An 11,347-nucleotide genomic window follows, 5' to 3' on the forward strand; every position below is an offset into this window, starting at 1 on the left:
TATGAACGCACCTGGTGTCCTTGTCTTGTAGTTTAATGGACTTGGTGAGGAGTGAAACGGGACTGGTCTGAAGCAACAATGCCAGAATACACACACATCCAGAATTCTCGTTTATTCTGTAACGTGCCAGGGTGTCAAATCCATGGCACTCACCCACGGCTACCACCCCAGGCACATTTACATTCTCTCTCTTCCTCACCCTCATTTCTCTCCTTCTCTCTTTCTCTTTATGTCCCTCTCTCTTTCTTTATTTTTGTAGGGTGGTGGTGCTGTTATGGACAGTAAGGAACACGCTGCCACTTTAAGATACAACACCTCCTTGTCTGGTGTGATGGAATGTTCTGCTCCCCCCTGCAATAGACTGTTTGAATGAACTGCCCTGTGCTGAGGGGAGGGGTTGAGCCTTTAAAGTGTGTGAGCAAAAGCTGCTGCAGAGAACGTCTGTGCTTGTAGCTGTGAAAGAGGACCCACAGCCTGGGATGGAGTGGACTCGTGAAATTGCACAGACTCTTCGGTTGCAGTAAGGATGGCTGTCCTGTGCTAGTTTGAGAAGCCACGAAGATACTGAGAAAGGGATTTACAGTTTCCAGGAGCATCTCCCGGACCCAGAAGCAAGGAGGAGACCACGTTTCACGGAGCTGGCAGAGAGCCATGCGCACCACCGTACTAGACTGTTGGGGCCCCCCGGGACTGGACCTGAGTCCCCAACATCACTGTTTGTTTGTTCCTGTTTTGTGCACACATCAGGGCCTAGTGTAGGCTTCAACAGACAAAAAACAGCAGTTGTGTGGCCTGCTTAGAGAGGCCAGGGAGGCTATACGTAGAGTAGCATCATTCTTTATTTATTGTTTGCATTTGCTTGTGTACGTATATTGATTCTGTAATATTGGAGCACAGTGCTATTTGACAGCCCAGCTAAAGAATGCAAATCTTGTAAATTATCTTTTGCCATTTCATACCCCTGTTTGCACCTTCCTCTTCCACTTCATTCCTTGCCTTCCAATAAATTTACCCTTTGTTGTTTGCACCTCATCTTGTGTACGGTAGTCTCTCTGCACCGTGGTGGTTCCCTGACCATCGCTTAATTTTGACGACATTAAAGTCCTTTGTGTTGACCATGAGTTCACCAGCATCTGAGTAAAAATACATTCAACTGAAGCCTTGAAGCTAGTGTGAACCTAACAGGGCAAACTTACTAAAACAAAATAATTTTTAGACAGTGTAAGCTTTAGCCTACACAGTCTGAAAATTAGCCCAGTTTTTCATAGTAGTTCATGCTGGATGATAAATTTAGCACATTTTGGGCACTTTTGTTTTTACCACTTAATAATTACCTTACTTTGAGTCAAATTTCTGCGAGAAAATATTGGCTTTATTCTGGGGCAGAGCATTGCATCTCAAGACATGCCGCCTTTTGAACAAAACCACATAGCATCTCTGCTAAGCTGTATCCTCTTGCCAAACCAGGAAAAAAAAAGTTACAAGAAATGCATGATACATATTGTGCAAGCTACATATTGGCTTTGCAAATCTTTACATATGTTAGCAGTTAAAGGGCTTGGTCTAAAAAAATAAATATCTACTTACCTACAGATCCCCTGCCACACCTCCGCCAGCCTCTGAGCTTCCTCTTGTGACTGCTGTAATAAAGCATTGCTGACTGCAATGACCAGTGGGCACATTTCCGTACATCCAGCATAAAATATTTAGAGTCAGTCTCATAAGAACATATGAGCCCTGCAGACAATCATTGGCTGCAGAGGTTACTCAGTGGTCACCTTTACCTCAGAGATTGACAGAGATTGGTTGCTGCAATCGATTTTGTCACCACTGGAAGATGAATCATGGAGATTGGCAGGGGACATGGGCAATGCTACAGATGGGTGAATAATGGGGAATAGGTAGGTGAGTATACATCTTTTAATGTGTACACCATGTTGAGACTTTTTTTTAGAAACAAAAAAGAACTGGGCGACCCCATTAAGTAAACTAGTTTGTGTAAATGCATGCTATGAGGAAGGAAACCAAGTACAAACAAAAGGTTTTAGTCATTATTGACCACAAGGAAGAAAAAAGGGATTTTTTCTAGGTTGTTATTTAAACTGTAGGTATAAGTGGCATGCAAGTTGCCAAATCACATTGGCAGTAAATGAAACAATGGCCTCCAGCCCAGGATTTAATAACTAGGTGATGAATGTGTGTCTGTAATTCCACATGTCGTCATTATTGTGAGTGCAGCGTGAATTAGTGAAGATTTGTTTGGAAACAGAGAATGACATTAGGAGAACGTGTGCAGAATTTGGTTCCAGGTACACTCAAGCTATTATAGATGTGCACCACCTCCACCCTTAGGTCACATTCACAGCTGAGGCCGGATCTGTCTTTTTATTTGCAATTATTCACCAAACCTAAAACACCCTTCGTTGTTAACAAAATCTAGAAATTACCCTAATAAAGGATAAATTCTCAAAAACATGTTTCCGTCATCTGGTTGATACTTACAGTAGTCTGCAATCTACGAATAGGGCATGTAGTATAGGCTACTCTAATATGGACACGCTGCACATTAATCTTTTTTAATCTATTACAGAATTGATGTTCATGCAATTACATTTTTGATTAAAAAAATACTCTAAATCAGAGGGACTGCTCATATAAAAAATATGAGTATTCTCATAAAGAGCAGACGTACATGAAAGTCACAACCACATATACAGGAAGTAGGTTGTATAGCATAAGGGCTAATTCTACAAATTCAAGTTTCCATGAAGTGCTCAGTTTTTCATTATATGTCTTCCACCACTTCTATCCCAGTAGAGATACAACGAATATTTTTGTACTTACCCATCTCCCACCACGACGCACTTTATGGCCTGCATGGCTAGTTAGAGACGTGATCTTGTGTTCTGTGCACTTGCCACTGAACAAAAAAAAAAGGAACTTACAAGATAGAGAGAGGAGGAGGAGGATGTCTACACAGAAGCAACCACAAATGCTCAATGCTGTAAAACAGGAAAAGATATTTCCCCAACTATACAGGAACTAAAAAATGTCGCTCTTTACCGACAAATAACTGTCATGTCAACTTCATTCCACTCTTATCAGGCTATCTAAGTAGCGTCCAAAAGGTTTCTTGCAATGAAAGTCACGTTTCTCTTGTCCCTTTCTATCTATTGTCCTGGTTAATGAGGGTACAATTCATGACATCTGTAAAAGGGTAAATGTATTCGAATTTACATTAGCAATTAGCATAAAAGTCATGTGCCCGTATTGACTTAAAGTTATGATGCTCTGAAGGCCAGAGATGTGCCAATGTGAGATGTGTATCTTATTCCAGTAGGCTTGCTATTAACGTGGTTGTCTACTACTTGGACAATGCCTTCTCAATCTCTATGTTTCCATCTTGTAAAATAATAACTTTCATCAACACCATTCCAGCTGTGTCGGCACCATTCCAGCTGTGTCGGTACCATTCCAGCTGTGTCAACAATAGGGTTGAGCGAAACGGATCGGTCATTTTCATAAGTCGCCGACTTTTGGCAAAGTCGGCGTCTCATGAAACCCGATCCGATCCCAGCGTGGGGTCGGCCATGCGGTACGCGATCTTGGCGCCAAAGTCGCGTTTTGAATGATGCCTTCCCCGCCATTTTTTCAGCCAATTAATTGTGGGCAGCGTGATGACATAGGTTCCGGCCCGGTTTCTGCGGCGTCATAGAGCCATATTACCGTTTGGGCTGCAGTGATTTCCGGAGTCAAATACAATATATGCACGGGAGAGAGAGAGAGAGAGAGAGAGAGAGAGAGAGAGAGAGAGAGATCCTAAAAAAGCAAAAGTCGCTCAACCCTAGTCAACACCATTCCTGCTGTGTTGGCACTATTCCAGCTGTGTCAGTACTGGCTCTCCCGGGGATCGCGTAACATTGATGTGTCACAGGATCCCAAGGGTCAGTCAGCACTGGCTTCACACTTCTGCCTTCAGGCAAATCACATACATCCGGAACACCACCAGCACCACAGGTGAGTAGAGGTGTTAGTATTTTACAAGCAGGAAACATAGAGATTGAGAAGTGGTTGTCGGAATAGTGGACAATCTCTTTAAGACCAGTCAATAAATTGCCAGTCTTAATAAATATACATGTTATATTATACACTGCTCAAAAAAATAAAGGGAACACTTAAATAACAGAATATAACTCCAAGTATATCAATCTTCTGTGAAATCAAACTGTCCACTTAGGAAGCAACACTGTTTGACAATCAATTTCACATGCTGTTGTGGAAATGAAATAGACAACAGATGGAAATTATTGGCAATTATCAAGACACACTCAATAAAGGAGTGGTTCTGCAGGTGGGGACCACAGACCACATCTCAGTACCAATGCTTTCTGGCTGATGTTTTGGTCACTTTTGAATGTTGGTTGTGCTTTCACACTCATGGTAGCATGAGACGGACTCTACAACCCACACAAGTGGCTCAGGTAGTGCAGCTCATCCAGAATGGCATATGAATGCAAGCTGTGGCAAGAAGCAGTGTCCAGAGGCTGTAGGCGCTACCAGGAGACAGGCCAGTACACCAGGAGATGTGGAGGGGGCCAAAGGAGGGCAACAACCCAGCAGCAGGACCACTACCTCAGCCTTTGTGTAAGGAGGAACAGGAGAAACACTGCCAGAGCCTTGCAAAATGACCTCCAGCAGGCCATAAATGTGCATGTGTCTGCACAAACAGTTAGAAACCAACTCCATGAGGATGGTCTAAGTGCCCAAAGTCCACAGATGGGGGTTGTGCTCACAGCCCAACACTGTGCAGGATGCTTGGCATTTGCCACAGAACACCAGGATTGGCAAAATCACCACTGGCGCTCTGTGCTCTTCACAGATGAAAGCAGGTGCACACTGAGCACATGTGACAGATGTGACAGAGTCTGGAGATGCCGTGGAGAGGGATCTGCTGCCAGCAACAACCTTCAGCATGACCGGTTTGGCAGAGGGTCAGTAATGGTGTGGGGTGGCATTTCTTTGGAGGGCTGCACAGCCCTCCATGTGCTCGCCAGAGGTAGCCTGACTGCCATTAGGTACCGAGATGAGATCCTTAGACTCCTTGTGAGACTATATGCTGGTGCGGTTGGCCCTGGGTTCCCCCTAATGCAGGACAATGCCAGACCTCATGTGTCTGGAGCGTGTCAGCAGTTCCTGCAAGATGAAGACATTGAAGCTATGGACTGGCCCGCCCGTTCCCCACACCTGAATCTGATTGAACACATCTGGGACATCATGTCTCGCACCATCCACCAACGTCACGTTGCACCACGGACTGTCCAAGAGTTGGTGGATGATTTAGTCCAGGTCTGGGAGGAGATCCCTCAGGAGACCATCCGCTCCCTCATCAGGAGCATGCCTGTTGTGAATTTGCTTTTTGCTCCCTCTAGTGGTTACTAGTTTTTTGACTCTGGTTTTTCTGTCATTCCTTTTATCCGCACCTGGGTCGTTAGTTAGGGGTGTTGCTATATAAGCTCCCTGGACCTTCAGTTCAATGCCTGGCAACGTAGTTATCAGAGCTAGTCTGCTGTGCTCTTGTCTACTGATCCTGGTTCCAGTTATATCAGCTAAGTCTGCCTTTTGCTTTTTGCTATTTGTTTTGGTTTTGTATTTTTGTCCAGCTTGTTCCAAATCTATATCCTGACCTTTGCTGGAAGCTCTAGGGGACTGGTGTTCTCCCCCCGGACCGTTAGACGGTTCGGGGGTTCTTGAATTTCCAGTGTGGATTTTGATAGGGTTTTTGTTGACCATATAAGTTACCTTTCTTTATTCTGCTATCAGTAAGCGGGCCTCTCTGTGCTAAACCTGGTCCATTTCTGTGTTTGTCATTTCCTCTTACCTCACCGTCATTATTTGTGGGGGGCTTCTATCCAGCTTTGGGGTCCCCTTCTCTGGAGGCAAGAAAGGTCTTTGTTTTCCTCTACTAGGGGTAGCTAGATTCTCCGGCTGGCGCGTGTCATCTAGAATCAACGTAGGAATGATCCCCGGCTACTTCTAGTGTTGGCGTTAGGAGTAGATATATGGTCAACCCAGTTACCACTGCCCTATGAGCTGGATTTTTGTATTCTGCAGACTTCCACGTTCCTCTGAGACCCTCGCCATTGGGGTCATAACAGTTTGCCAGGCCAGTATTAAATGTTTAATGCATTGCAGAAGAGGGATTATAAGAAAGAAGATTCTGAGTTTTTTTTTTTCTTCTTCCCCTTTACCTCAGAGTGGCTATGCTTGCTGCAGACATGAATGTCCAGACCTTGATTACAAGTGTGGACCAGCTGGCTACTCGTGTGCAGGGCATACAAGACTATGTTATCAGAAATCCTAGGTCAGAACCTAAAATACCGATTCCTGAACTGTTTTCCGGAGACAGGTTTAAGTTTAGGAATTTCGTGAATAATTGTAAATTGTTTTTGTCCCTGAGACCCTGTTCATCTGGAGATTCTGCTCAGCAAGTAAAAATTGTGATTTCGTTCTTACGGGGCGACCCTCAGGATTGGGCTTTTTCGCTGGCGCCAGGAGATCCGGCATTGGCTGATCTTGATGCGTTTTTTCTGGCGCTCGGTTTACTTTATGAGGAACCCAATCTTGAGATTCAGGCAGAAAATGCCTTGCTGGCTATGTCTCAGGGGCAGGACGAGGCTGAAGTGTATTGCCAAAAATTTCGGAAATGGTCCGTGCTGACACATTGGAACGAGTGTGCACTGGCCGCTAATTTTAGAAATGGCCTTTCTGAAGCCATTAAGAATGTTATGGTGGGTTTTCCCATTCCCACAGGTCTGAATGATACTATGGCACTGGCTATTCAAATTGACCGGCGGTTGCGGGAGCGCAAAACCGCAAATTCCCTCATGGTGTTGTCTGAACAGACACCTAATTCGGTGCAATGTGATAGAAAAACCGCAAATTCCCTCATGGTGTTGTCTGAACAGACACCTGATTTAATGCAATGTGATAGAATCCTGACTAGAAATGAGCGGAAAATTCATAGACGCCGGAATGGCTTGTGCTACTACTGTGGTGATTCTACACATGTTATCTCAGCATGCTCTAAACGTATAGCTAAGGTTGTTAGTCCTGTCACCGTTGGTAATTTGCAACCTAAATTTATTCTGTCTGTAACTTTGATTTGCTCACTGTCATCTTATCCTGTCATGGCGTTTGTAGATTCAGGTGCTGCCCTGAGTCTCATGGATCTCTCATTTGCTAAGCGCTGTGGTTTTACTCTTGAACCATTAGAAAATCCTATTCCTCTTAGGGGTATTGATGCTACACCATTGGCAGCAAATAAACCGCAGTATTGGACACAGGTTACCATGTGCATGACTCCTGAACACCGCGAGGTGATACGTTTCCTGGTTTTACATAAAATGCATGATTTGGTTGTTTTAGGGCTGCCATGGTTACAGACCCATAATCCAGTCCTGGACTGGAAGGCTATGTCAGTCTCAAGTTGGGGCTGTCGTGGTATTCATGGGGATTCCCTGCCTGTGTCTATTGCTTCTTCTACGCCTTCGGAAGTTCCGGAGTATTTGTCTGATTATCAGGATGTCTTCAGTGAGTCTGAGTCCAGTGCACTGCCTCCTCATAGGGACTGTGACTGTGCTATAGATTTGATCCCAGGCAGTAAATTTCCTAAGGGAAGACTGTTTAATCTGTCGGTACCTGAACATACCGCTATGCGTTCATATATCAAGGAGTCTCTGGAGAAAGGACATATTCGTCCGTCTTCTTCCCCTCTTGGTGCGGGATTCTTTTTTGTGGCAAAAAAGGACGGATCTTTGAGACCTTGTATTGATTATCGGCTTTTAAATAAGATCACTGTCAAATTTCAGTATCCTTTACCGCTGTTGTCTGACTTGTTTGCCCGGATTAAGGGTGCCAAGTGGTTCACCAAGATAGACCTTCGTGGTGCGTACAACCTTGTGCGCATTAAGCAAGGTGATGAATGGAAAACCGCATTCAATACGCCCGAAGGTCATTTTGAGTACTTGGTGATGCCTTTTGGGCTCTCTAATGCCCCTTCAGTTTTTCAGTCCTTTATGCATGACATTTTCCGGAAGTATCTGGATACATTTTTGATTGTTTATCTGGATGATATTTTGGTTTTTTCTGATAATTGGGATTCGCATGTGGAGCAGGTCAGGTTGGTCTTTAAAATTTTGCGTGAAAATTCTTTGTTTGTCAAGGGCTCAAAGTGTCTCTTTGGTGTACAGAAGGTTCCCTTTTTGGGGTTCATTTTTTCCCCTTCTGCTGTGGAGATGGACCCAGTCAAGGTCCGAGCTATTCTTGATTGGACTCAGCCCTCGTCAGTTAAGAGTCTTCAGAAGTTCTTGGGCTTCGCTAACTTCTACCGTCGTTTTATCGCTAATTTTTCTAGCATTGTGAAACCTTTGACGGATATGACCAAGAAGGGCTCTGATGTAGCTAACTGGGCTCCTGCTGCCGTGGAGGCTTTCCAGGAGTTGAAACGCCGGTTTACTTCGGCGCCTGTTTTGTGCCAGCCTGACGTCTCACTTCCCTTTCAGGTTGAGGTGGATGCTTCGGAGATTGGGGCAGGGGCCGTTTTGTCGCAGAGAGGCCCTGGTTGCTCTGTTATGAAACCTTGTGCCTTTTTCTCTAGGAAGTTTTCGCCTGCCGAGCGAAATTATGATGTGGGCAATCGGGAGTTGTTAGCCATGAAATGGGCATTTGAGGAGTGGCGTCATTGGCTCGAGGGTGCTAAGCATCGTGTGGTGGTCTTGACTGATCACAAAAATCTGATGTATCTCGAGTCTGCTAAACGCCTTAATCCGAGACAGGCCCGCTGGTCATTGTTTTTCTCCCGCTTTGATTTTGTTGTCTCGTATTTACCAGGTTCAAAGAATGTGAAGGCCGATGCTCTTTCTAGGAGCTTTGTGCCTGATGCTCCTGGAGTCGCTGATCCTGTTGGTATTCTTAAAGATGGAGTTATCTTGTCAGCTATTTCTCCGGATCTGCGACGTGTGTTGCAGAGATTTCAGGCTGATAGGCCTGAGTCTTGTCCACCTGACAGACTGTTTGTCCCGGATAAGTGGACCAGCAGAGTCATTTCCGAGGTTCATTCCTCGGTGTTGGCAGGTCACCCGGGAATTTTTGGCACCAGAGATCTGGTGGCCAGGTCCTTTTGGTGGCCTTCCTTGTCAAGGGATGTGCGGTCATTTGTGCAGTCCTGTGGGACTTGTGCTCGAGCTAAGCCTTGCTGTTCTCGTGCCAGCGGTTTGCTCTTGCCCTTGCCTGTCCCGAAGAGACCTTGGACACATATCTCCATGGATTTCATTTCTGATCTTCCGCTATCTCAGGGCATGTCCGTTATCTGGGTGATATGTGATCGCTTCTCCAAGATGGTCCATTTGGTTCCTTTGCCTAAGCTGCCTTCCTCTTCCGATCTGGTTCCTGTGTTTTTCCAGAACGTGGTTCGTTTGCACGGCATCCCTGAGAATATTGTGTCAGACAGAGGATCCCAGTTCGTTTCCAGGTTCTGGCGATCCTTTTGTAGTAGGATGGGCATTGATTTGTCGTTTTCGTCTGCTTTCCATCCTCAGACTAATGGTCAGACGGAGCGAACCAATCAGACCTTGGAGGCTTATTTGAGGTGTTTTGTCTCTGCTGATCAGGACGATTGGGTGACATTCTTGCCGTTGGCTGAGTTTGCCCTTAATAATCGGGCTAGTTCCGCCACCTTGGTTTCGCCTTTTTTCTGCAACTCTGGTTTCCATCCTCGCTTTTCTTCGGGTCATGTGGAGCCTTCTGACTGTCCTGGGGGGGATTCTGTGGTGGATAGGTTGCAGCAGATCTGGAATCATGTGGTGGACAACTTGAAGTTGTCACAGGAGAAGGCTCAGCGCTTTGCCAACCGCCGCCGCGGTGTGGGTCCCCGACTACGCGTTGGGGATTTGGTATGGCTTTCTTCTCGCTTTGTTCCTATGAAGGTCTCCTCTCCCAAATTTAAACCTCGTTTTATTGGGCCTTACAAGATATTGGAAATCCTTAATCCTGTATCTTTTCGTCTGGATCTTCCTGTGTCGTTTGCTATTCACAATGTATTTCATAGGTCCTTGTTGCGGCGGTACATTGTGCCTGTAGTTCCTTCTGCTGAGCCTCCTGCTCCGGTGTTGGTTGAGGGCGAGTTGGAGTACGTGGTGGAGAAGATCTTGGATTCTCGCCTCTCCAGGCGGAGGCTTCAGTACCTGGTCAAGTGGAAGGGCTATGGTCAGGAGGATAATTCCTGGGTGGTCGCCTCTGATGTTCATGCGGCCGATTTAGTTCGTGCCTTTCATGCCGCTCATCCTGATCGCCCTGGTGGTCGTGGTGAGGGTTCGGTGACCCCTCACTAAGGGGGGGGTACTGTTGTGAATTTGCTTTTTGCTCCCTCTAGTGGTTACTAGTTTTTTGACTCTGGTTTTTCTGTCATTCCTTTTATCCGCACCTGGGTCGTTAGTTAGGGGTGTTGCTATATAAGCTCCCTGGACCTTCAGTTCAATGCCTGGCAACGTAGTTATCAGAGCTAGTCTGCTGTGCTCTTGTCTACTGATCCTGGTTCCAGTTATATCAGCTAAGTCTGCCTTTTGCTTTTTGCTATTTGTTTTGGTTTTGTATTTTTGTCCAGCTTGTTCCAAATCTATATCCTGACCTTTGCTGGAAGCTCTAGGGGACTGGTGTTCTCCCCCCGGACCGTTAGACGGTTCGGGGGTTCTTGAATTTCCAGTGTGGATTTTGATAGGGTTTTTGTTGACCATATAAGTTACCTTTCTTTATTCTGCTATCAGTAAGCGGGCCTCTCTGTGCTAAACCTGGTCCATTTCTGTGTTTGTCATTTCCTCTTACCTCACCGTCATTATTTGTGGGGGGCTTCTATCCAGCTTTGGGGTCCCCTTCTCTGGAGGCAAGAAAGGTCTTTGTTTTCCTCTACTAGGGGTAGCTAGATTCTCCGGCTGGCGCGTGTCATCTAGAATCAACGTAGGAATGATCCCCGGCTACTTCTAGTGTTGGCGTTAGGAGTAGATATATGGTCAACCCAGTTACCACTGCCCTATGAGCTGGATTTTTGTATTCTGCAGACTTCCACGTTCCTCTGAGACCCTCGCCATTGGGGTCATAACACATGCCCAGGCATTGTAGGGAGGTCATACAGGAACGTGGAGGCCACACACACACAACAGGACATCATTTCCTTGTCTTGAGGCATTTCCACTGAAGTTGGATGAGCCTGTAATTTTGGTTTTCCACTTTCATTTTGAGTATCATTCCAACTCCAGACCGCCATGGGATATTAATTTTGATTTATAATGATCAT

At 45.6% G+C, this 11,347-nt stretch overlaps 1 protein-coding gene across 2 annotated transcripts in view; it reads right to left on the reverse strand.

The window, feature by feature from the left end:
* The window catches only part of RAC2 (Rac family small GTPase 2), a 107,672-nt gene extending 104,669 nt beyond the window's left edge, over nt 1-3,003 (reverse strand). The window contains exon 1 of one of the 2 annotated variants that reach the window (XM_077277261.1): nt 2,845-3,003. In XM_077277261.1, coding sequence (XP_077133376.1) covers nt 2,845-2,879 — 35 coding nt within the window. In that variant the 5' untranslated portion in view covers nt 2,880-3,003. The remainder of the gene's footprint in view (nt 1-2,844) is intronic. The other variant, XM_077277263.1, reaches the window with a different exon arrangement.
* Nucleotides 3,004-11,347: the final 8,344 nt, after the last annotated feature.

Source organism: Ranitomeya variabilis, chromosome 8 (genome assembly GCF_051348905.1).
Source record: "Ranitomeya variabilis isolate aRanVar5 chromosome 8, aRanVar5.hap1, whole genome shotgun sequence".
Classification (NCBI taxonomy): Eukaryota; Metazoa; Chordata; class Amphibia; order Anura; family Dendrobatidae; genus Ranitomeya; species Ranitomeya variabilis.